The sequence below is a fragment of the Pimephales promelas genome, chromosome 8, assembly GCF_988280905.1.
Source record: "Pimephales promelas chromosome 8, fPimPro1.hap1.1, whole genome shotgun sequence".
NCBI classification, from domain to species: domain Eukaryota; kingdom Metazoa; phylum Chordata; class Actinopteri; order Cypriniformes; family Leuciscidae; genus Pimephales; species Pimephales promelas.
Window position 1 is genome coordinate 28,584,956 of NC_142776.1, and position 25,789 is coordinate 28,610,744.

The 25,789-nt window shown below is 38.8% G+C and overlaps 1 protein-coding gene across 8 annotated transcripts in view; it reads right to left on the bottom strand.

The window, feature by feature from the left end:
* Window positions 1–25,789, bottom strand: part of scn8ab (sodium channel, voltage gated, type VIII, alpha subunit b) — a 62,498-nt gene that overhangs the window by 34,477 nt on the left and 2,232 nt on the right. For 4 of the 8 annotated variants that reach the window (XM_089134271.1, XM_089134274.1, XM_089134268.1 and 1 more), the window contains 9 exons: window positions 21,726–22,060; window positions 14,048–14,167; window positions 12,891–12,979; window positions 12,005–12,133; window positions 6,819–6,910; window positions 2,536–2,757; window positions 2,240–2,303; window positions 1,884–2,025; window positions 78–284 (listed from right to left, as the gene is read on the bottom strand). In XM_089134271.1, the coding sequence (XP_088990397.1) occupies window positions 78–284; window positions 1,884–2,025; window positions 2,240–2,303; window positions 2,536–2,757; window positions 6,819–6,910; window positions 12,005–12,133; window positions 12,891–12,979; window positions 14,048–14,167; window positions 21,726–22,004 (1,344 nt within the window). In that variant the 5' untranslated portion in view covers window positions 22,005–22,060. Of the gene's footprint in view, window positions 1–77; window positions 285–1,883; window positions 2,026–2,239; window positions 2,304–2,535; window positions 2,758–6,482; window positions 6,575–6,818; window positions 6,911–12,004; window positions 12,134–12,890; window positions 12,980–14,047; window positions 14,168–21,725; window positions 22,061–25,258; window positions 25,555–25,789 lie in introns of those variants that run through there. The other 4 variants (XM_089134275.1, XM_089134269.1, XM_089134273.1 and 1 more) reach the window with 2 other exon arrangements.

A 25,789-nucleotide genomic window follows, 5' to 3' on the forward strand; every position in this document is an offset into this window, starting at 1 on the left:
AAAATTGAGAAATGAAAAAGAACAAAAAAGCACAAGGAAGTTGACTAATTGAGCTTATGCATGTATTTGTGTATTACCTGTGCGTCCTCCTGTTGTTTCTTCAGCTGTTCCAGCATAGCTTTGAACTCAGCCTCCTTCTGTTCTGCCTCCTCCATTGTGGCCTGGTTCTGTTCTTCATAAGCCATGGCCACCACAGCCAGGATCAGATTTACCAGATAAAATGAGCCCACAAAGATCACAAGTACGAAAAAGATCATGTACGTCTTCCCCGCGGCTCGCAGAGTCTAAGAGAAAGAAGTGCATAGCTCACATAACAGTATTTAAATATGCGTTTGAGTATTGTAGCATAAAACCATACAACTTTCTTCAAGATACAGTATGTTCACTGTGTGCTTTACAGAGGCGTGTACATATGGTGGCCAGATCCACCCCTAAAATCTGATTGGCCACTCGAAATATCTAAACTATGATTGGCTATCTACATCAGTGGGCAGACCTTGAATAAAACCTGACTTAACTATTTTGGTGGGAAAATAGGAGTGGGAAAAGTGTCAAGATTTTACAGTTATTCGAGTCAATTCTATTAACTTGACTTTGCCTGTTTGTAAAAAACGATTAAATAATAAAAAAAAAAGTCTGTTAGCAGCTAACTAGCTAGTGAGTAAAAACTGTGAGTAATATAAAATTAGAAAAAAATGTACAAAAAATTGTCAATACTTTCAATATTAAAAGGGTGATGAACTGAGAAAATCAAATTTTCCTTGAGCTTTTGACAATCGAATTATAAGAATGTCCTGTAAATTTCAGAACTGAAAACGTCATTGTTAGTCCAATAAAAGCTTTTATTGCCACCAGGCTCAGCAAACGATTTGTTTTTCAAAGTGGGGAACTATGACGTCAAAGAGGATGAAACACCACGACCGGTTTAGCCCCGCCCACCGATTTGCACATTATGCGCATAGCTAAAAAACATAGGCCTACATCGTGATGACAAACCGGATCGAGCTACCGAGCAATAGAAAATATTGTGCAGTGCCTGGTTGTGGAAGAAGACAGTGGCTGCATAAGATTCCTCTGGATTCCAATAGGACTGCATGGTTAAACTTTATTTTTAATTCCATCTGATGAGGGTAAAACATTGTCCATCTGATCACTTCATTTCACTGAGAATCGTTTTGTAAACAATACTGAATTTGCAGACCGATTAAGAGTAAAGAACGGTGCTGTTCCAACTATATTGGACAGGAATGGTGCAACACACGGACTCTGGGTTGAACATGTACAGGCGAATCATTCAGGTTTCCATTTTACAATATTGGATGTTTTCAAAACAATTTCCCCCAAGTGCATCGACGAGTGAGTTGAGACTATATGAGATAATATGCAAAACTGTTCCACTCACAGCAGAGGGAGTTTACTTCCAAGTCTTCAATGTGAGACGCCCATAAAAACCGAGCGTTTTTGAGCTAGGCTCAAAACTAAGGTAGAAAATAGCCTATTACTTATTCATTTTGATGTTTTTGAATGCAAAAAAAACCAAGCGAATGTCATAAGTTGACCAACAATAGATGTACAATTTAAATTTGACAATATAATAAAATGTAAATTTAATTTTTTTTAATAAATTTAAAAAGCCAGTTCATGATAAAGAAGTAAAAGGAAAAATTATCCAGTTCATCAAAATAAACTGGTGTGATAGGGAACAGAAATAGTAAATAAAATAAAATAAAATAAAATAAAATAAAATAAAATAAAATAAAATAAAATAAAATAAAATAAAATAAAATAAAATAAAATTAAATTAAATTAAATTAAATTAAATTAAATTAAATTAAATTAAATTAAATTAAAAAACAGCAATAGTGAGAGGAATGAATGCATACCAGTTGGTACAGATTCTCCCAGAAGTCTTGAGTCATGAGTCGGAAGAGAGCAAGAAAAGCCCAACCAAAGGAGTCAAAGCTAGTGTAGCCATAGTTTGGGTTGCGTCCAGCCTTCATGCAAGAATATCCCTCCGGACACCGCCTACACAAACACACACACACACACACACAAACACAAACACACATACTATACCACAAATATTTCTGTGCTTTTGTCTTTAACAGATCATACCATGAAGTGAATCAAGTGTGCTATCATTTTGAAATAAATATTTAGATTTTACAATTTGGATTTAAATAACACTAAACCAGTTTTGCTAATTTAGCAGTGTGTATGTTTTGTGTGTGCTCTTCACCCTGAATCTGAGCTGTTTCCACATAGCAGCGCATCCAGCATGCCTGGCAGGAAGTAGAAATTTGCTGAAACAAGAAGAGACACTTGTAAAACGTGAAAGCCATGCCTGAAATCACCAGAAATTCTTCTACTTTTTTAATGCAATTTATATAGTAGTGTAAAACTTGTTTTGTAGAAACTGTACTGTAGAGACAATCAGTAACAACTTACTGAAAAACTATCAAAAAAGCTGAGAGCAGCATTGATTGACACTACTGCATAAGCAACTACCCTAAGTAGTCAGTTTTGTATACTTACTCTCGTTCATGATGTATTCATCGAAGTCAAAGCCTTTGCTCCCATTGGCCAGGTAGGATTCAGTTGAATTGACTGGCCAGATGACACACTTCTGCCGAAGATTACCCATAAACAGCTGTAGACCGATGAGGGCAAACACACTCAGACAAAACACTGTCAGAATCACCACATCTGACAGCTTCTTCACTGACTGGATCAGAGCACCCACAATGGTTTTCAGCCCTGTGAGAAGATGAGGAGACAAACGCAACAAGGAATATACAGTCTGCCACAAATGCTTTTTTTGTGATAATGCTCATATCTGTGCAAAAACACACACTTGTTCACAAACTACAGTATTAACCATTAAAAAAAAAAAACTTATGAGAGCACACACACGCACCACACACTGAATATTTAAAGGTATAATACTATAATATTCTACACTTGTATACTGTTACTGAGGTCTCACAATATAAATTTACATTTTATGCTGTTTTCACTAATAAAATTTAATAGCATCACTCACTTATTTAACATACACTTCTTTTCAAAAGTTTGGGGTCTGTAAAAGTTTTTGAAAGAGGTCTCTAATGTCACCAAGAATGCATCTATGTAATAAAAATCTATTAAAACAGTAATTTGGTGACATATTATTACAAATTAAAGGAAAATAAAATAACAGCTTTCTATTTTATTTTAAAATGATATGTATTCCTGTGATGGCAAAGTTGAATTTTCAGCAGCCATTTTCTCCAGTCTTCAGTGTCACATGATGATCTTTCAAAAATAGTTCTAATATGCTGATTTTACACTCAAGAAACATTTCTTATTGTTATCCTTAGTGTTGAAAAAGCTGTGTTTATTCATATTTTTGTGGAAACCGTAATTCATATTTTCAGGATTCTTTGATGAATAGTACATTTAAAAGAACAGCATTTATTTGAAAAAGAAAATGTTTGCATAAAAGTCTTTATTGTCACTTTTGATAATTGAATGCATACTTGCTGAATGGTCTGACCTTTCTGATTTCATTTTGTTTAAAAAAATAAAAATACACCTTATTGACCCCAAATTTTTGAACGGCAGTGGTGTTAAGTTGAAATACAGTATATGAAAAAGAAAAACAATTCTTCAGATCAAATATCCAAGCAATAACGCCGTAACCTACTTGGTATCCTTAACTTTCTTTCACACATACACACACATATCGTAAGAAATAATAGTGTGGTTTGTTCATATAAAACCATGATTTACATTGAACAGGCAGTTTAAAGAGTCTCCTGTCTCCTCAGGGCAGATGCACATAAACTGTGTATATCTCCACTAATAGAAATACGTACATTTTGCTATCATCAGTTAACCATTTGAATTTATGAATAACACACTGATTTATATCGAATTTGAATTACTATAAGTATTAGTATCCTCAATAACTCACATGACTTACATGACTCACATGACACATGATGTATCATTCATGTTTTAAAAACCATGTGAGAAGATTTGTGTGCTAAACTATGGGGCACAAAAAGAAAGTTGATACCATTAAATAAAGTAGTAGCCAATATAATGAACAGGATTCTGTGGAGACTAAATTTAACAGTTTTCTCATAAGCACTTCACTAAGGACAGTTTGTGTGGAGACTTTGAAGAGACACGAGGAACACTCTTTAAACACACATACAATATTCAACACATATCAGCAAAATGGACACTGCTTGAAGAGAGCGGCGCCATACAAACAGTATGCAGAGAGCCAACACAGAGAGAGGAAGAGGAGAGGACAGGCAAGGGGAGGAAGGGCATGCAGGTCATTTAAACGCCAAGGCTGAAGGCAGCAACATCATCATCTTTGCTTTATCACCATGGTGTCAATGTCTGTTTAACCAATCATTCTTTTCCAGAGAATGTGTAACCTCGTCTTCATTTCTCAGCTAATCGCTTAGCTAAGAGAAACCAGGTTAATAAAGAAGTAATTCTCTATTCTAAATAGTCACACATGAGGTCTACAACAATGTGAGTGTGTTTAACATAGCTGTGTGAGGAAAGCTAGTGAGTTAACTTAGCTAATCCTGATCTTTCGCCTTCTGTGCATACAACCAATTCTTCTTACACCTTCTGATGTCTCTGTTTTACTTTCCACTCCGAGTTCTTCAAAATAAGAATAGGGAGGGAGTTACAAAACAGTAATTTTACCAAAAAAATTAGGTAAAAAATATATTAATCTCCATGTGTGTAAAGGATGCAGAAATTTGAGTAAAGCCACTTGTTAAAAAATACAAAAAACAGAATAAAAGAAAGACAAACTAAAAAAGCAGGTGTCTTCGAAAGCATCATGCAGCAGAAATGTGTCAAACTAGGCTTGGCAGTCTCAGTGAGTACGCTACCCATAAACCATTGCTTCATGACACGTCACATCAGCTTCTTTTGAACAAACTCTGATGAGATGTTCATCAAAAGACAGACTAGGATGAAATGCACATATAAATGTTGCTATGCTTTTACGATGTCCTGAGATTGAGTTCCACATTGTCTGCTTAGGGTCATGTAACTAAAACTCAACACAACAAAGAAAATACATCTGGATTATGCTGTTTTAAACTCTGAGGCTGGACATTTAAATATAGAACATAGGGCAGCAATTATTTTTTTTTTTAACATGGGTTGGTCGAGTAATAAGAACTGCATTCTGTGTCTACATACAGTATACTAAACAAGAGAACTACTGCGTAATAGAAATGTGATCTCCCAACTGGAAAATCCAGTTAAAAGCTTAAAGTGGTTTGAAACATGATACCTGGTTTCCGAACTGGCCATGAATTGGTCGGCCATCTTGGACCAACAACAAACCAGCCTGACCACCTTTAACCAACAGTTGTATGCCAAGTCAGTCAGGTCTCCACCATCTGTTAGTCCACCTAAACCAGTTACCAGTGTTTTAGTCGAGACCACCTCACTCGAGTCCGAGTCGACACCGAGACCAGAGAGAGTCGAGTCCGAGTCAAGACGAGTCCATAGAGAGTCGAGTCCGAGACCAGAGACGGTCGTGTCCGAGTCGAGACCGAGACCAGTGAGGGTTGATTACCTAATTTACTTTTATTTACTTAGAGAAATCCTTTTTTTTTTTTTTTTTTTTTTTTTTTTTACTGAATTTACTTGGAGTTTAAAAAATATGATCAGTTTAGGGTAAAAAGGCCACATAGTAGGTGGTGTTAAAAGTAATTTTATTACAATTTGTCATGCGCATTTGCGCACTAGAAGATCACCAATCACTGGGCATGTCAATCAATTTAAAGAAATATTTTATTAATATACATTAATAATCATGAAAAATATTTTTAATTGAACTCGAGTGGACTCGGGAATAATTCCGAGTCCTAAAAAAAAAATGTTCGAGTACGAGTCAATTCCGAGTCCAAATGGACACGAGTCCATGACAAGACCAAGACCATTAAAATATGGTCTCGAGACCGAGTCCGAGATGAGTCCGAGTCTCGAGTACTACAACACTGCCAGTTACCATGTTCCAAAACACAGCCTGCCCTTAAAGTGTATTTTCCAGCAGGGCATGATGCATATTTCAGGTATCCCCACTACTTTTCATCATAACAGCTATTATTTACAACACGTCACCATTGACATAAATGCAGTTTTTGATCAATAAAGACCTTTTATTCCCAGATTACTGGAGGGGCATGTGATTTTTCTGCCATCACCGATTTGACTGCAGACTGCAAAGCCTATCAAAAATGTATCTCTACCATTTTTGATCGTTTGGGTATTAAAACATAAATTGAACATAAATCAAAGAATTCTTCCTGAAGCATCCTCTCGAAAAAGTACAGCAAGTCAAGTAAAAAAAAAAAAACTAAGAAAATAATAACAGTAGTAGTTATACTGGTAATAATAATAGTTTGCATCGGCGTGGGAAGCAGCTCAGCCTTCGTGTTTAAACGCGTTCTCACCTGGTATGACAGAAATAGTTTTGAGAGCTCGTAGAACCCTGAAGGTTCTCAGGGCTGACACATTCCCGAGGTCCACAAACTCTGTTACATATCTGCAACAAGGGAGGATCACACACAGAACAAACACCATGACACAACACACACACACAACACCACAACACGTACGACACACCACTACCACCAGCACCACCACTGAACTGGGAGGAAGACATCACGCAAAGCCTGTCTAACGGGAGAAGAGAGAGAAACGAGCGGAGGAGGAAGGAAGAGACAGGAGTGTGAAAAGAGAGACAGCGAGCGGCGCCCTCTGTTGGCCCTGATTGATGCTGGACTTACCTGGGATCACAGCAACAGTTTTCAAAGCCCTCAGCACCCTGAATGTGCGCAGAGCTGACACATTGCCTAGGTTTACAAACTCTGTAACATACCTGCAGAATGGATCGCAACAAAGTTACCAGAGAGAGAAAAGGATGAGAGGATGGAGAGGAGAAGAGATACAGGATGAAAAAGCAGTGAAGGAAGATGATGATTCACAAGATAAATTACTGTAAGTATAGTACAAATATATCACATAAAAACAATGTTCCAGGTTCCATGTTTCAACTCTGAAATTACTGTAATTACAAGTTCCCTTTCAGTTCATCTCTACGACTGATTGGGATCATGCTCAACTGCTGTTTTAACAGCATCAAATTTCTGTGTTTGTGTTTGTTGACGGTGGTTAGGGGGCGAACAAGTGAGTGCTTCACCGTTTTAGTTCGCTGTTACTGTGTTGCCGCAGTTATTCCCCTGTGTGCTCCGGCACTGTTGACGGGTCCCATATCCTGAAAGAGGAACACGGGTGCGTTTGTGTCTTTTTGAAGATGCCATTCCATCCGTGCGTTTCTGGGTGCAGTAGGGCTTTGTCCCCCTCTGACAGCCACAAGGGCTGCATCACGTGTTTGGGCTTACAGCACACTGAAGCAGATGACTCATCTTCCAACTGCGGGAATATGACCATCTCAGTGTTGAGATCGAGACTCACTTTCATTTGCGAAGGTAGAGTCCCCACTCCCCCCTCCAGTGTTTCTTCTGGGCCAACTTCCCAAATGAAGGCTGGAGTGCCATGTGGGTTGGGTGATCTGAGGATCATAGTGAGGGGTAATCCGCCCAGGAAAAACCCTTTCGCACCGCAGCCGGTGAAGCTCCCTGATGAGTGTGCTGGTCCCTCTGTAGTGGACTGATCATAAGTTTCATTCGGGACCCCTCCAGAGGACAGGATATTTATCTCAGCATTGGAGGGTGAGCTGGGCTCTGGAGATGACGACTCAGCTGTGCTACCTCTCTCTGGGAGAGTAGCGTTGCTAGAGTCAGATCCAGAGATGACAGCTATGCTGAAAAGGGCCGTCGAGGCTGGTTCTCGACCCACCGCTCCAGTACCATTCTTTCCTGAAGTGCATGAGGACCTTAAGAGGCTTAGTTGAGCTGTCTGTCTTGATGCAACTGTGTCTCGCGACCGGTACCTCGAGAAAGGGGGATCCTCGTCCCCCCTGTAAGGCCTGTAAGTTTTCATCCGAACGTTACGGGCAAGGCTTACAGAGCCTGTTGGCAAACTGCATCCGCTCTGCATGCTATGGCATTACATCAGGTCCACCAAGCCCAGGCACTCATGAACATGCATGAGGGTAGCCAAGGCCATGAGCTCATGGGTGAGCTTCACACTGCAACCATGCTCACCCTCAGGGGCATGAATGTTGCAGCTTGCAGCTTGATCGGTCTGGCGATGTCTACCTTAGCGGTCCAGGAGCTCCATCTCTGGCTCAACCTGGCAGATATGAAGGAAGCAGACAAGGTTCGGGTCCTGGACTCCCCCATTCCCCAGGTTGGAAGCAGATGAAGGCCATCCGGCACACCCTGCCCCGGCGGCCTCGCTGCTGCCTCCACCCGTCCACCGGTGGCAGATCCTCCACCTGCTTGTCACCAAGGGCGTCAAGGGAAATGCTTTCCACAAAAATATTAAGCTGCAGAAACCGTTTTCAACATTGATGATAATAATAAGATAAGAATAGTAAGAATAATAAGATAATTTAGCACCAAAAACAACTGATAATAATTTACGACATATTGAAATAGAAAATGGTTATTTTAAATTGTAATAATATTTCACAATATTATTGTTTTTACTGTATATTAATCAAATAAATACAACCTTGGTCTGCATAAGTGACTTCTTTTAAAAACAGAAAAACATTTTTTATTCCATATAGAGGTGGATTAATGTAATGATTAAATTATTTGCAACGCCACACACGGATCCATGGCATTATGAGCATTGCCTTAGAAACCAATTATTTCTGGAGACAAGGACTTGAATGGCTCCAATTACAATCTTAGAGTTGCTATCTTGTAATTACAGTAATTTCGACACAATGTAAGCCCAGCGTAAGAATTTAAATCTTGTGGCATTTATTCCAGTGTAATGCCTTGCCCATAGATTTGTAAATAGCATTACTGTATAAACTGTTTTCCTGTTTTTACAAATTGAATTTGAAATTATTTTCTGTAGTAACTGACAGCATTTTGCAGATCTGTCCATAGAGCTTTCCTTCTATTGAACCCAAAATATGTCTTTACTGTCAAAGTAAAAACAAGCAAACATGAACAATATTCAGATTAACAATATTACAGAATTCATGATACATTTTATACCTGGAAAACAAAAAACACGCTTAAATCTTGTTTAAGAATTATTTCATCATATTCTCAATTTCAGAATTAAACTCTTTAGGGGCAAAGGTTGTCTTCATAAGATGAAAATGACTGCCCTCAAGAGAAATGGATGAATGCAGATAGGGACAGAAAAGCAGCCATGAACAGACGAATAGAAGTTCAGAAAGAAAGAGAGTGTATATATATGTATGTAAACACACGGTATATATGTACACACATACAAAGAGGTATGAGCATAGACATTGTCATCTTTGAGCACTGAATTCCCATCTACCACCTATGAGAGGCAGGACACAAGTGCCTTTGTCTCTTTCACGCAAGACCACAGACACACACTCACTCTTTTGTGCAAGCATGACATCAAGGCTCAAAAGTCATCTTATGGCCTAAATAAAGGTCATGGTATCAATTAATCATTCAATTTCAAACTGTTCCCTTTCAGTCGTTTACGTTCAATGTCGTCAATGTCGACTGAATGGGATCACGAGAATGGGATCACGCTGTCATCTTCAAGTACTATTAAAACTAGCCAATGCACATTGCCGGTGGAAGTTCCTCTGCCTGCTCGTCACTGAGGGCGTCCCCCTGCCACCACCACCCGCTAGAGCCGGCAGAACCAACACTTCAAAGAAAGAGCAGTATCCTCTGTTCCCAGGTCCCTGTAAAGCCTAGCGCCTCTCAGCCCCTTCTTGGTCGCCAGTCGGCAGCTGGGTACGGTTCGAGGACCCGGTCATCTTCCTGAGGTTGATATCAAGGCTCCTCAGGTTCCTGAGGGGAGCAAGGAGACTAGAATCCACCTTGCACCCCCTCTTTACCCTCTTGCAACTTATCTCTGGTGCTTACACACTGCAGGGACCTCCCTTGAGCCTCTGCAGGCAGTGAGTTAAAAAGTTTCTCCTGCTTGCTTGGTCTCTACTAGAGGGTAGGGCCTTCTGCAAATAGTGCCTGGAATTCGGGCCGGCAAACTCTCAGGGTGTCTGAGTCCCCTGCCTGCTATATGTAACCAAGGTTCCTACCTCTCCCTTAGAACGGGAAAAGGTGGTGAGCCTGCAAGTCCTACCCTGGGGGAGGCAGACCAAGCCCTGGCTTTTCTTTGTCTGTCCACTCCATTGCGGTTAAACGTGCACAGAATGCAAAGCCTTAAGACCTCAGACCAGATCGTATCTGTTACGGAGACCAGCAGAAGGGAAAGCTGTTTCCAAGCAGAAGTTGGCCCATTGCATAGTGGTTGCGTTCATCTTGGTGTAAATTCCCAAGATGCACGTGCCCACCCTCCAACTCCTCCAAAGTGAGAGTATTGCTCCCTCCTATGCATTTACACAGTGTGCCTCGCTGACAGATTTAGTAGAGTTGGAGTCTGGGCAACACCTATCATGTTCGCTAGAAAATTAGTCTATGTATCGAACCGCTGATTCCTGTGGTAGCGGTTCGAAGTGTCAGCTTGCTGCACCATTCCCCTTCTACGGACTGGATATGTGCGCAAATCTTGCTCCAGTTGAGTTGCCCTTTTGCTGTACCCTGTCGAGTTCCTCCAAACCCCATGTGGCGAGGGTCTGATGCCAGGCCTTTCACTCGAAAGCACTGGTGAAACCAGTGTTAGGCTGGGTCCATATGTTGTGATCCCATATGTGTATTCTTCCACTGTACGGCTCCCTGTGGCAAGCTTGTGTCTGCCCTCACTCCCAGTGGCATTCCATATGTTGTACTGCCTGGTCTTCTGCCCAGTCCATATGTGTATTCTCCACAAGGTACCTTCCAAAGGGCAGGATGTGGCTTCCGCAGCGTGCCTTCCTTCCATCGATAGGTATGCTTTCCCAGTGGTCTTGTGGAACAGCTGTGACTTTCCTAGCCTAAGCCCTGTTCCATCTCTGCCTCAAATTGCAGGGGGATTAGGAGGCTTTTGTCTAAGTGCTGGAAGTGGCATCACTAGTGGCGCTTTCAATGGTGATCCGATTCAGCAGACGTGAACTACGTTGAACGAGAACGACTGAAAGGGAACGTCACGGTTGCGTCTGCAACCCTCGTTCCCTAAAGGAGAGAACGGCGAATTAGTCCCTTCGCCACTATTGCTGGACCACCGTTGACTCCGGGCTCCACTCGGCTCCTCAGTGAAAAACAACTGGTGCATGCATCTACTTCCATATTTATACCCGCGCCGTGGGGCGGAGTATGAGATGCAAATATATAGTATATATAGGCTCGCTATAACAGTACTCGAAGATGACAGGCTCCCTAAGTGTGATCCCATTCAGTTGAGGTCGACTACGTCTCCATTCTCTCCTTTAGGGAACAAGGGTTGCATACGCAACCAAAACGTTCTCACACCTTCACTGTGCAAAAGGTGTATTGTTAGACTGTCAGAATGTTCATGCCTCTTAATACTCAAATAATTTGCATGTTATTGAAATCTTTTAGATTTTTAAGTTGGTCAAAAACTGCCCTACACTGTGGAGAAGCTTGCCTTTTTGGGACATGGATGCAAGTGAGAAAGTTCCAGGAAAAGTGCAGAGCCCATTTCGAATCGCTGCAAATATTATAAGGATGGAATGCTAAAACTGTTATTTTATTTTATGTTGGTTTATTTCTTATATGATTTATTTTCTAATAATTTCTATTTCATATCATATTTAATATCATATTTCTTGAATGCAAAGTTGGGACCAACTGAGCCTCGGCTATAGTCTGAAAGTCAATGCTGCACACAAGAGTGTTATGCACCTGTTATGCAATCATTGCATGCAAAAACAGATTTTTAAGTGCAACATTATCAAAATGTTACATTAATGTTTGATTTAGAAAAAGATTATACTTACGCCATAGATATGACCATGAAATCCAGCCAGTTCCAGGGGTCTCTGAGGAAGGTGAAGCCATCTATACAGAAACCTCGAGCCACAATTTTTGTGAGTGACTCAAAAGTGTAGATTCCTGTGAAGGTGTACCTGACAGAGTGCAATAAAATGAATGCATATAAATAAATCACATGCTAAGACTTTTTTTATTTAATTGATACATTTCATTATTAAATAAAATACCAGTTTGTTTATAATTAATATTTCTCTCCTTTTTTACGGTTCATTACACAGAGGGCACATGTGATTCTGCCTTAGAATGTAACTTTTTAGTGTCTTAGTATAATTAAGAAGTTCTTTTATAGGCAGCTTATTAGGTTTTGGAACCAAGCTTACTGTTGGTTAAGAACTACCATAAAAATCACCCCCATTTACCCCAAAAATAGACAGCAATTCTAAGGACAGGCCAAATTTCCAAGTGGAGCTCACACAGTCTTCGGCATTTTCTTCCTCCTAGCCAGTCATTAGCCTGTCATTCGGCTAACAATTTAAGCCCAGCTTTACAAGCACTCACACTGGAATGGTTGCTGGTTTAGAGTTTAAATTTTTTTGAGCTTTGAACTTCTAATGTTTTTTTTTTTTTTTTTTTTTGCTATAACAATGTTATTATTAAATCTCTGTGAATTAATAATATAACATAAATAATATTGCAGTATTTTCAGGTCATATTTTTATTTGTTAACATTAATTTTCATGTAAGTGTTTTAATTCAAATATTTTTTTTATCGCCATGACAGACCCGCCCCTGCAACCCGCCCCAGTAAAAGTTTCTGAGACCTATCAGTCCTCGAAATGAAAAATTGACAAAAATGCCCATCCCTAGAATAGAATAGAATAGAATACTTACTCTACTTGTTTGGACCATTCTGGAGGATTGCTGAATGTCATGAAGACACAATTTGTCAAAATTGTACACATGATGATCATGCTGAAAACTGTAAGAAGTAGTTAAGGAAATTCTAAGGTGATGTCATAAATATTGATTAGATATCATAACACTAGACATCAATACAAAATCTGAATAATGTCATGATATTATGTAGCAAACTCTGGGGTCAGAGGTTAATTGTTGGTTGAAAACATAAGCAGTTCCTCCTATGAGGAAGTAGTATGTTGTTAACCTCCATATAATTATAACCTCCGTCTGTATCACAGAACTATGAGCTTTCATTTGGAACTATTTTTCTAAGTAACATTAGTTTTTTTTTGTTGCTTTTATTATGAATATGTCAGCCTTGGTGTTATCTATAAGCTAGTGTGCTCCAAAACAATGACAAAATCCACATTTAGAAGATATAAGCATTCAAAACTTACAGTCTCTCATTCCGCCAATATGGATCAATGATTTTGATGACATCACTCTGCACTTCAGCTTCTCATCAGATTTTCAGGACAATCAAATGCTCTCTATAATCAAAAACGTCCCGCCCGATAAATTATAAACAGATGCTGAAGCTGCAGCTAAAATTTGTCACTTGTTCACAGTTACTGTTTTCTACATAGAGAATGGCACATAGTGCACTATATAGGGGATAGGGAATGATTCAGGCAGTGAAGTGCAAATAAGATTTCCATTGGGGCGAATGAAGTCTGGAGTCCAGAGACAAGATAGTACAGAGCGGATCATATGTGCAAGTCAGCGCAGACCAGAAAACATATCAGACCCATTTGAATTCTGCACAGAATACTATATTTTAAAGCGATATGGAAATTCGCTGGAAGAGCAGTGACATAAACTCTATCCCATTGGCTATTTTTAAAAAGGGGAAGAGCTGCTTGATATGTCAAACCCTGTCTTGTTTCAGTGGAAATCACATCAACACATTTAATACTGCGTGATTCAAGTCATTTCAGTGGGTCTTTAAGTGAAATAGTTTAAGTGAAAAACCATGTACTGTGATACAGAGGGTGTAACAGATGAAACCTATAAACCCAATAATGCATACAGATCTAAGCACAATCATAATAACATGGACAATGTTTGGAGCACTGAAAAAAAGGATATGAGTGTATCAAAATTTTGATCGCTATTTGCCTGAATAGGTTAAAAGGACTAATGATATATAATGAGGGCGTGGCACTGAACCGGAAGATAGTTTTTCCTTTGTTAAGAACTATAAAGGTCTGGGGAGAAAAAGAGAGGAAGATATGTTAGCTACATAAATCTGTCTTTATGGTGACACAGTCATTCACAAAAAAAAAAAAAAAAATACCAAGATGAGAAATTGCAATAACAACATACTGTATATGACAAGTTAACATGACATAAACTTTGCATTTAGAATAAACTTGCAAAATATATACAATATCTTAATACACCCAAATAACATTCTCAAAAACTAAAATAAACAAAGCAAAAAAAAAAAAAAAACACGTTCATTCTGAATTACATTTAGGTCAAAGGCCATTTCTAAATCAAGCCTATTAAACCCCAAAAAGTGATTTATTTACACAAATTGAGCTAAAACAACCGCAGTGAGCACTGGCAAAGAGATGGACCTCTTACAGGAACTCAAACTGTAATACTAACGCTAATGCTAACACTGCGATCCATCAGAAGCAGAAGTGCTGACTCCAGATAGTGTGTGTGGGACAGGGAAAAGAGAGAGGGAGGGGGAGGAAAGTAAGAAAGGAGGGTGGGTCAAAAGCCCTGCAAAGCTTCTTTTATCCTACATAATGTAAGAAAAAGAGACTGAGAAACTTCAATCAAATCCTCATCACTGAAACCACATGAATCCAGGTCATTCCAAGACAAGTGCACACACACACATACACAGACTTAATGTCAAAGAAGAAAAATTGTGTGTTTACATAATGTTTATTAATTTATAATATTTAGTTATTATTCTTCTGTTTTTTATTTAATTTAATTGTTTTATTTGCCAATGAGGTTATTTATACTCATATCTTATGTCATTTTAATTATTTATATATTATTAAAGTCTTATACCTTTTCTCACTGTAAATACACTTCTCACCAATACACCACTAAAGTCACACATGTTGGGTTCCATGTATTATGGGGACATTACATAGACATAATGATTTTTATACCCAACTGAACAAACTATATTCTATCCCCTAACCCTAAATCTACCCATCACAGAAAACCAAAAAAGATTGGATAGCCTTCTGCCATCTTTGTTGGGAGATTTTGTCCTCATAACTTTAGGGTATACCTGAAAACCACACACACACACAACAGTCGAGTAGATGAGAATCGTCCTGAAATCTAATTAGATTAAAAATAGACATCTGTCTGAACTCTGAAGGAGGATAAAATGAACGCCCTAACCTCAGAGTGTCCGTATCTCTCTCTATTTCTCCACCTCCTTTTAGTCACTGTATTTGTCTGTGTCGATCTGTACATTTAATCATGTAAAAAACTACTTCACAAAAGTACTGCTAAACAAAATCATCATTTGAAAGATATAACGTATGTCAGAGAGAAAGCGCTGTGTCGTCCTTCTGAAGACAGCTGTCATTTTGAGGCACAGGATCCCAAAGACTGTCACACTAGCAAAAGCTGCGAACCGCCCAGAAGGCTCCATGTGTTACTGAATACTGAGCACTGGTTTCCCCAGAGTCTCTCTCTCACACACACTGCGACAGACTGTGGGCTTCCTCCGCTGACGGGAGCTCCCACTCTCACAATGCTGCACTCCTCACTGAGGACATAGCTGCAGCTCTCAATATCCTGGCCTAAAAATACAAAAGACATTTTTTTTTAAAATCTTCTCTAAATCTTCATATTTATGAGTGTGACAAACACATGATTTTCCATCTTAATTTCACAGCAAACAGTTCTATCCAAATAATCCATGGTCATAATTTTAGTATAGTGCCAACTGTGACTTCCTTTGTCCTTGTGTCTTTAAAAGACCACAAGATCACACTTTTGCAGATGATAATGTGGATACATATGAGAATACGAAAATACGAAGCTCAAAGTTCACGACACGTACATGTGATCACACACTTATGTCAAAACCTGCATAGACACAATGCAGCCTATTGGTCTTCCCTTCTGACAGCCTAAGTGATATGCTGCAAAGCTACTGAAAATTTCATCATCTACAGAGAAGAGAGCCAGAGAGACATGAAGATGTGGACAAGAGCTGAGGGAACTGCTGCGGGGGAGGTGGATGAGGGAGGGAGGGAGAGAGAGAGGGAGAAGGGGTGGGGGGGTTCAATAGTAGAAAAAAAATGTATGTAGCAGCCGCGTTTCTACTGTCGGGGCTAAAAGTTGGCGTGCTAGTGCGTGCCAGGGCCAGTCGCGTTTCCACTGTCACTTACGGGGCTTGATCGGGCCTCGTCAGGGCTTCCTCGTGGCCAATGGCCAGGGTTTTCTGGCCCGCCGAATACATTGGTCCAAAGCGGGCCAGCTCGGTCTAGAGGAGCGGTTACGAACAGAGGCGGGAGACGGCAGCGCCAGATGATTCCATGGGAATCATTAAAGCATTAAAGACTCTTAAAATCATTTCAAAACTCCCTTTCTCATGTTTGAATGCCTTCTGTTGATCCGATGGGGATTCTGATCTTTGTATAAGGTAGAAATGCAAAAGACTATGCACACTAACCATTACCGTAGTAAACATGGTAAATATGAACGCTTAAAGAAATCAGAAATCATGAAGGCTGTCACAAATCATGTTTTAATTTATCTGTCAACTCAAGTAGCTTACGTCTCGTCTCTTTATAGTGGACTATCATAAAATAAAGCAACTTTTTTTGCGGGTGCTTCCTCTGTTTCTCTGACTGAAAATATAACTGAATAGCCTATTGGGAGAGAGAGACTTAACTCCAATAAATAATAATAAAATGAAACACAAAATTAAATAGGGTAATAAATTACTAATAATGCATACATATGGTATAAACAAAATAATCACTAATGATAGTAATAATAAACAGTCCATTATTTAAAAAAATTAAATAAAATAGGGTATTAATACAGATACAATAGATGCTATAGAAAAAATATCACTCATCTTACAAATAAGTAACTCCTTATCTATAAAATAAAATAGGGGAAGAATGTAGATACAAAACATGTTATGAACAAGATATAATCAATCACCAAAGTCATAAATCATCCATTAAAGTATCTCTCTATTAAAATCTGAAATATCTCTTTTTTTTTTAAAAAACTTCTGTTTCCAAAGGTCAAAGCTTCACACACAGCTGGTGCAATAACAGCCATTAGAAAACTGCATCCCATATCTCTCAATCACATACAAACAAACACATGAGTACAGGCCTTTCAGTATGTTTATACACCCATGACATTCTGAATGGCTTTTTCACCCCACTTCTCAAGGGACCAGTAGAACTGCAACTCTGCACTTCTTCCAAGCATAGCATACCTCTCATCTCTTTATTCACTTTAACCCTTCCCCACAATTCATGAGTGTACCACAGCTGCTGCAGTTATAACCCCCTCACACAAAAACATACCACTGCCGTGGTGAGAGAGGAGGGAGGGCCGGAAAGGGCATGTAATGTGGATGGAACATGCTGAGAACAATGCACATTATCTCTGTTAATTAATGGGAGGTGGATATACAGTTGTGCAACAGATGATGAAAAGGCAGACAAGACCAATTCGTTTTCCTTAACTAATTTTCTACCTTAAAAATCTCCTCAACTCCCACTATAACACATGCTACACTGTGCTCAGTTATGTAACACACACCTCTAGTGTGCCAACAAGGAGGTGCTGATGTGATCGCAACGCTCAAGCCACTGAAAAATGATGAAAATAACTTTTATGCCATCTCATAGTAAATACACAAATATCAAAGTATCTTAGTCTAAGGACAAAAAAAAAACGATAACATTTAAAGGAGAACTCCGGCGCAAAATGAACCTTTGGTCTAATAAAACATTGGTACCTAGTCAACTGTTCTCTGAGATTTGTTTTCATGATAATCGAATGTAAAGAGTTTTATCTTTAAAAACTGTTTAGCGTATAACTCTAGTATATGGGGGCATTTAATAAGTAAAAAGTAATCGCTAGTTAATACCACTAACAAGCCTCAAAATAGCCCCACACTAACACAGTAACATAATGAGGGTCCCTACATGTTTAATAAGAAGATATTTTATAAATTTCGTGGTTCGACTTGTCGGGACTGTTTTCCAAAGATGGCTTCTGTCTGTATACACGAAGTGGACTGTCTTTATAAAATATCTTCTTATTAAAAGGTCAGTACACTTACAAAGTTCTCAATGCTTCGTTTTGCATGTAGGGACCCTCATTATGTTACTGTGTTAGTGTGGGGCTATTTTGAGCCATGTTAGTGGCATTAACTCGCGATTTCTTTTTACTTATTAAATGCCCCCATAAACTAGTGTTATACGCTAAACTGTTTTAGAGATAAAACTCTTTACATTCGATTATCATGAAAACAAATCTAAGAGAACGGTCGACTAGGTACCAATATTTTATTAGACCAAAGGTTCATTTTGAGCAGGAGTTCTCCTTTAACTCCACCAACTCTACAGTAAAAAAAAGATAGGTATATATATATATATATATATATATATATATAAACATATTTATAAATTCCAACACATTTATACAGTACATATAATATTTGTATACATCAATAATTGCCTTAAATTCAAGATTCATATGTATATTCGTACATGTCTCTGGAAGATCACAATTTACCAAACAGATCACTTCAGTGCATTAGTTAAAAACTATGCATTTTATGCCATTTAAAATAAGGCTCTAAAAAATGGAATGCCATTTCAAATATTCCTCCAAACCATTCATGAAATGTTACATTTAAATATCTGGACATTCTAGGCAAAAACAATGTTTATTTTAGGTTATTTTAAATTTAAAGGGGCTTTACGTAAGAATTCTAATAATACAAAAAGAGGCTTTGTTAAAGCCACACACCCCGACACGTGTTAATCCCATTTTTATTGCCAATGTGTGAACAGATTGAAACAGAAACCTAAAAAACGAGATCTTCCTCAATTTCCTATGTTCCTTTCCTTATGAAAGCCTGTTTTTATGTGAAGGGCTCAGGACGTTTTTGCCGGGCAAACCAAAGGATGTGGCAGTTATGTGTGCTCCTGAGAGCCTCTCTTTCGTTCAAGGACACATGAAATGAATGCTTATACAATGTTCAGCATAATGCCCAAACAGCCATTCATTAATGTGAATGTGTCATACAAAGAAAAGAGATTAAGGGGACATGATGCCCAGAGCTGGTGCAAACATATCAGTGTTTCCTCTACATTCATTCTCCCGTGGCGGGCCGCCACACTTAAAATCCTCCCGCCACGGCTGCAGCTTCTCAGTGACGTCCGATATTCTGCATAGTATATGTTATTTTGTTAAGCCCCACTAAAGGCATAAAAAACTTTGTAAAGCACAATCAAGTTTTCACCCTATATTCCAAGACTTCTAAAGTCATTGTATAATGTGTAATTTTAGTCGCTAAGTTAAAGTTAACGGAAAGTCATCTCGCCTCAGTCATTCTTCATTCAGAATTCACACAGCGCGTCGCGTTCGTTTGCGACACGACGACACTCTCTTCAAGGTCAATATTCCCATTATTATACTTTATTTGTAGATAAAGCATAAAGTAGATGGTTTTCATAAAATGACTTTATCTTGCTGGAGTGGAGTTTATTGCCCTTTCACATTCCCTTCTCCCGGGTGTATGTGAGATTACAGCATAGAGTCGAGAGAGTGTTCTTCATGCGCACTGAAATTTAAAACTGTTAAAAGAAAAGGCTCAAAAAACTGTTGCATATAGAATACACTAAGCATTAGTGCTGCACGATTAATCAAATCGCAATCGTAATAGCGATCTCAAACCTATGCAATTATATAACGCAAAATGCCGCGATTTTATATGAAATAAACAAATTAGGGCTATTAACGCAGCATCTCTTCATTTTTGTCATCCTTTGACTAGTGTTACACGATCCCGCTCTTATTCGTGCAATGCCTTTTCGCATTTTGCACGACAAGAAGTGAAAAGCTGCCTGTGAATGCCCTAAATGAGACTCGCAGAAAGACGCGCGCCATAATGCGAATGCACTGACGCGTGCCAGAATACAGTTCTCTTTCGAGCTTGAACGAACAATAGCACACACAATTATGCCAAAATGTCGTTTTGTCGAGTATCTTCATAACGTAAGAAAAGTCTTATGGACGAAAAGAGTTGTGCTATGAGGCGCATGTGAGATCCGCGTCTCGGCAACGGGTGCTCTTAAAGGGCCAGCAGCGAATAAAGCGTTCTGTCAGTAAAGTTAAAAGAACAAAGGGAAATTAGAAAATTACTCACTGATCTTGACTAAAGAACTTTTGTAGCTTTAATAAGGATTATTCTATATATAATTTATAATTCATGCAGCGCAGACTGTTTGATAACTTTATTCAATTTCTGTATCCTACCTGTTAAGACAGGAAGGGCACAGGTAAATATGGTTTTTATTATGGGTTTATGTGGGGATTGTTTGAAGTTCACTTAATTTAAAAGTTGTTAAAAAAAAAATTTAGCCTAATAATTTTTTTTAAAAAAGTTGATAGCTTTCACTGTAATGATGGTTTGGTTGGTTTATTGATCATTATAGGTGTTATCAATCATTTAGTTGTTGTTTTTAGTTTGAGTTGAGAAATAAACATTAATACACAGAATGATCACTAAGCTGTGTGTGCATTTTACTTTAGAACCAAGCAAGTTGGACTCATGAAAGCATTTTATTATATCTGAATCGCATATCACAATTGCAATATTGACCTCAGTAATGGCAATATGACATTTTCCCCAAATCGTCCAGCCCTACTAAGCATATTATAGATCTAATCCCTTCGCTATGTTCTTTTCAATGTGAAGCGTTGCGTGCTGTGACTTGGTGTTGCTTCAAGTGCATCATTCTGCACATGGGATGCGCATGATCGATTATAATACTTTGGGGAGACAAGGGGGCGTGGCCTAAGTGAAAATATCAGCCCCCCCCCCCCCCACACACACACACACACACCGGGGGAAATGGGCCTGCCCCCACAGCTTGGAAAAATCCTAGAGGAAACACTGCATATCCACATCGCTATGATCAGATGCTTTCTTAACTGTTGTTTTTCTCACTGATTTTATTTTGTTTTTGAGAGAAAAGAGCACAGCAAATATTTATCTAAACATCACTCTCACCAGCGTGGGCGGCGCCAGGATGTTCGTTCACAGAATATTGCTGAAAAAGATTTTTTTCTTCAAAGCAAAAAAAATAGAAAAAGAACTTTGCCATGAGTTCACACTGAATCACATTCGGTCTCTCGTATGTTACCTATGTGCGAGCAATAAGTTGCTGGCTACAATTCCCTTATATCGCCTCTCTAACTGCATGCATTTTAACCCAAACTACTGAAAAGAAAATGATATTTTGAACAGTCAGCTGTCAACTTTTGCTGAGAAATCTAATCTTTACTAACCATATTTTTGGTTTTTAGTTTTGCTTTGTTTTTAGAAATTTCATTTATCCTAATATACAATTTATATAACATCTCCTTGACTCATCTCCAAACCTTCCCACTGCCAATCTACCAAATGCCGGAGAGCGAAGCGCCCTGAACACTTCTTACTTCACCATAATGAGGGTAACTGTATTCCAACTGCATGGAGGATGAGATTTAACAGGCTCAAAGTTCACTCACTTTCTGGTTCATATAGAAGGGGTCCAAGTCCTCCAAGGGAACAGCCAACATTGTGGAAGGAACGTCCCCGTAAATAAAGGGCACGCTCTTCCCTGCTTCCAGGTCAGTGTTGGGCTGCGGTTTGTTGTCATCGTCATCACGGTGACTGCTGTCAGATCTGGGCTTAACAGGCTTCTTTTTCTTCTCCTCAGCGATGCGCTTCTCGATGTTGGCCAAAGACTCTGGGGTGAACTTCTTGAAGCTATCAGGGCCTGGAGGTGCAAGCAGCTGCGCAGCCATATTGTCATCCTGCAGCAGAGTCCTCTTTATTTAGAAGCCATTCAGGACAGCCAGCTCTAGGAAAAGGAAGGGAGAGGGAGGCACCCAGACAGATGCAGAAAGGGAACAACCAGAAAAGGAAAAAAAAGAGACAGAAATTAAAATTCAATGGAGTTCAAAAGTTGTAAAAGTTTAACAAAGCAAATGATCGGACACATAAACAATTTTCAAGCATATTTGTGTGTGCATGTTTGCTCTGTTATTGGTCATCCTCTTTTGCAGCTCTCCCTCTTGCTCTTTTTCTCACTCTTATACTCACACATGAACACACACACACATACACATTCATTACATCCATTAAGAAATAGATGACCAAGCAGAATAATACCAAATGCGCTGCAGCACTGGAGGCTCAACCTGTATGTGTGTGTGTGTGTGTGTGTGCATGAGAGAGAGAGAGAGACAGAGAACAAGAGAGACTACATTAGAGGCTAAGGTCATAACTGCATTACTGCCCTTATCAACCTTCTGTGATGACCTAAACTAATATTCCAGTCCATGATGTCATCAAGCCCATTCCAAACAACATCATATTAAATAATCAATTCAGACATATTTAATCTGCCCCTTTCGGATTTAATATGTCATTGTTCAGATGGAAATCTCCACATTTAATTAGGTGTTTGTGGATCACATATCCCAAACTCTCCACTTTACTTATTTTATGACTAAGGTTAAACATTAGACACACTATGCAGATCAAACTGTTTTCTGGCTGTTGTGTTTTTTCTTCTCAGATAATGTAAAAGTGAGAATCTGCAAGATTTTATCTCATTATGCAAATGTTTGCTTTAGTCCATAATCTCATTTGTGGGATGTTTGGCTGCTCAAGAGTGTTGAGTCTTAACAAATTCAAAGACAACATTAATGTCAAGTCAAACTTGTCATGTCACTTCTGTCAGGACCACTATCGTCACAGTTTGGATTGGCGGTATGGTTCCGCTCTGGACGAGAACGACCAGCGCATTCAAAAGAGCAGGGAGAGCAGCAACAAAACAGCAACATGAACGTATGGAAATATAATTAATTCATGATATTAAAGTACAACATAATTTGAGAATTTATTCTGATTCAAGGGGAATCAGAATGCCAAATTCTGACTGGGCGAGAGGAGGAGAGTAATTAGCTCCTGAGAAATGTGACAGCTGTTGATAATACTGAAGTAGCTTATATATGGATGCTGTGACAGGCGTCGTATTCCTATATAGACGTGGATCAGCTGAGAGTCACTATTTCACCTGATAGTTTATCTTGCTTCATTTCTATTGCAAAGATGCATTTGTGTATCTGTGTGCTGACTTTTAGTGACTTGACAATGAATGTCCAGGGAAGGATCCTGTTTCTGACTGAACTTCCTAAATAAAACATAAATACCGTATTGTGGCACAATATCTGTCAATAAAGATGTTTTTAATAAATTCAATTTCCGCAGCTATTACTCCAGTCTTGTGTTACATGATCTTTCCGAAATCATTCTAATATGCTGATTTGGTGTAAGAACATTCAAGTTATCAGTCACTGAAATCCCATATCGGCTTGGTTTTAAATACAGACAAACAAAAACAATGTCACATTAAACTCATAACTCCAATCAAAGATAATTGCTTGCACTCGTGAAATGTTTAGCAGTTCTATTGCAGGTTAACAAATTTACTTCCATGGTGGAGCTTTGTTGGAGAATCCAATTTAAAGAGGTGTATCACAGATGTGCAGGAAAATCTCCAAATGACATAAGTACTACTTAGTCACACTCTCCTGTGTTCCAGGTGTGTGTCGCAGTGTCAGCCCCAGCCTAGTCCCTCAGGCTCCACAAAAACTGGGCTATTCCTTTTCCAGAATGTCCTTTTACATGCGTTCTGTACTGCAAAGCTGACTTGCATTTATGGTCCTTTCTAGTACATTTAACATTTCTATAGAACTAAATTAATTAGACGAGCAAAAATACGAAAAAGATGTATGAGAGACGCTTTGTTTGAAAGCACATAATTCTGCCATAATGCCCCCTTCAACTGATTACCGGTAATGTAGCCGCATGTCTGCACACTATTATCTCCATAGATCCACAAATGTTGCACTGTATGATATGCTGAAAGCAATCAACCAAAGCCGTGTCATACAGACATCGCATTCCTAAACATTCACTTTGAAATATATAAAACCAAACAGCCAACGTCAACGACTGTCTTATCACTTTTCGTCTTTTCGTGGGATTGTTTTATATTATGTCAAATGCTGAATCCCTGTTCTCTATATTCTTAATGACACAGTCTGTTAATTATTTATACACCAAAAACTGATTCAGTTAAGTCAGCACGGGCCAAATCAATAGTAAAGTGCCCATGGTCACGTGACATTGCTCTTTATGATGGGCGACTTTATCATCATTAAAACACAACGCTTCCGGTTCGACTGGCAAGTCATTTGAACATTTATTCATTTAAACTAGAACTATATAACTAGAATTTATTTTAACATTTCATTATATTCTAGTACTTGTTCGTTAATAGACTAGGCAGTCCATAAACTAGTACTTGTTATACTTCTTGGTTCAGAAATCAAGTATTTACTTCCATCTCATTTCATTTATTTATTTTAGGACAGTGCACATTAATTAACATTTCTGTAAATGATTTTTCCATGTGTTCCTATTATTGCTGCTACCAGTTTTACTATTCATTAGGAAGTAGAACTTATATATTTGGACCACTCACTCATAATTATAATTAAGCATTTAAATATATATATATATATATATATATATATATATATATATATATATATATATATATATTATAAAAATAAGATACAAGTTAATGAATAATTATCAAAACAGCTTGCCACATATGCGTTAGGTACAGCAACACAGTATTTTTCTCTCTTTTTTTTAAATGAACAGTTTAGACAAAAGAAACGACATGCGTTTTAAGTTACACGCTGGTTGTGTCCAACCTCCAAGTCTCCTTCCTGGGATAGTGTAGAGACGCCTCAGCTCAAGGTGATACATCAGATAGACAGGCCCTGACAATACACACAATGACCTTAACAAAACTCCTGCATTTTCTTCCCTATAGACAACAGTGTTGTGCCAGCACTGGTTACAGACAAAAATATGCAGTTTAATGGTACGCCCTCCGCTTTCCGATAGCTCCAAGTTAAACACCTACACATTAAAACCAAAATAACCGATGCCATTCGACAGGTTATAGGCTACTTACGTGCCTTCAAGCAAAGTCATTGCCAACTCTCATATCTGGTCAAATGTAGGCTACGTTCCGGTACCAGCGCAAAGGTATTCCTTATTATCAGGCAAGAATGAGTGTCGTCTGTATTTAGGAAGCCAGCAAAAATCCACTGCCGTCGAATGCAGGTTCTCGGCGGCGCTGTCCGTTCAGCACCGCTCCGCGCGAGCTCACGCTTGTCCTCTATAGGTTATGTGACGGGGGGGATCACAGATGCTGCCTCAAGCCATGATAAAACATCCCGACTAAAGCGACTTTTCCGTCTTTGATGTCCTTAACTAAATGATATGGAAAGTGAATGTTCGGCCTCTGGCACTGTACATCGAGGGGAGGGGAGCAGCATAGCTGTCACGAGGACGAACCTCACCGGCCTATCCCGTGTGGAGAATAAAAGCCTTTTATATTTCAACACCCATAAACACCGATAGGCTCTTGCTTGATTAAATGTATCTCATATTTTACCTTTGTAACATTTGCTTGGTAACATGCAGCTTATTCAGCAAAGCT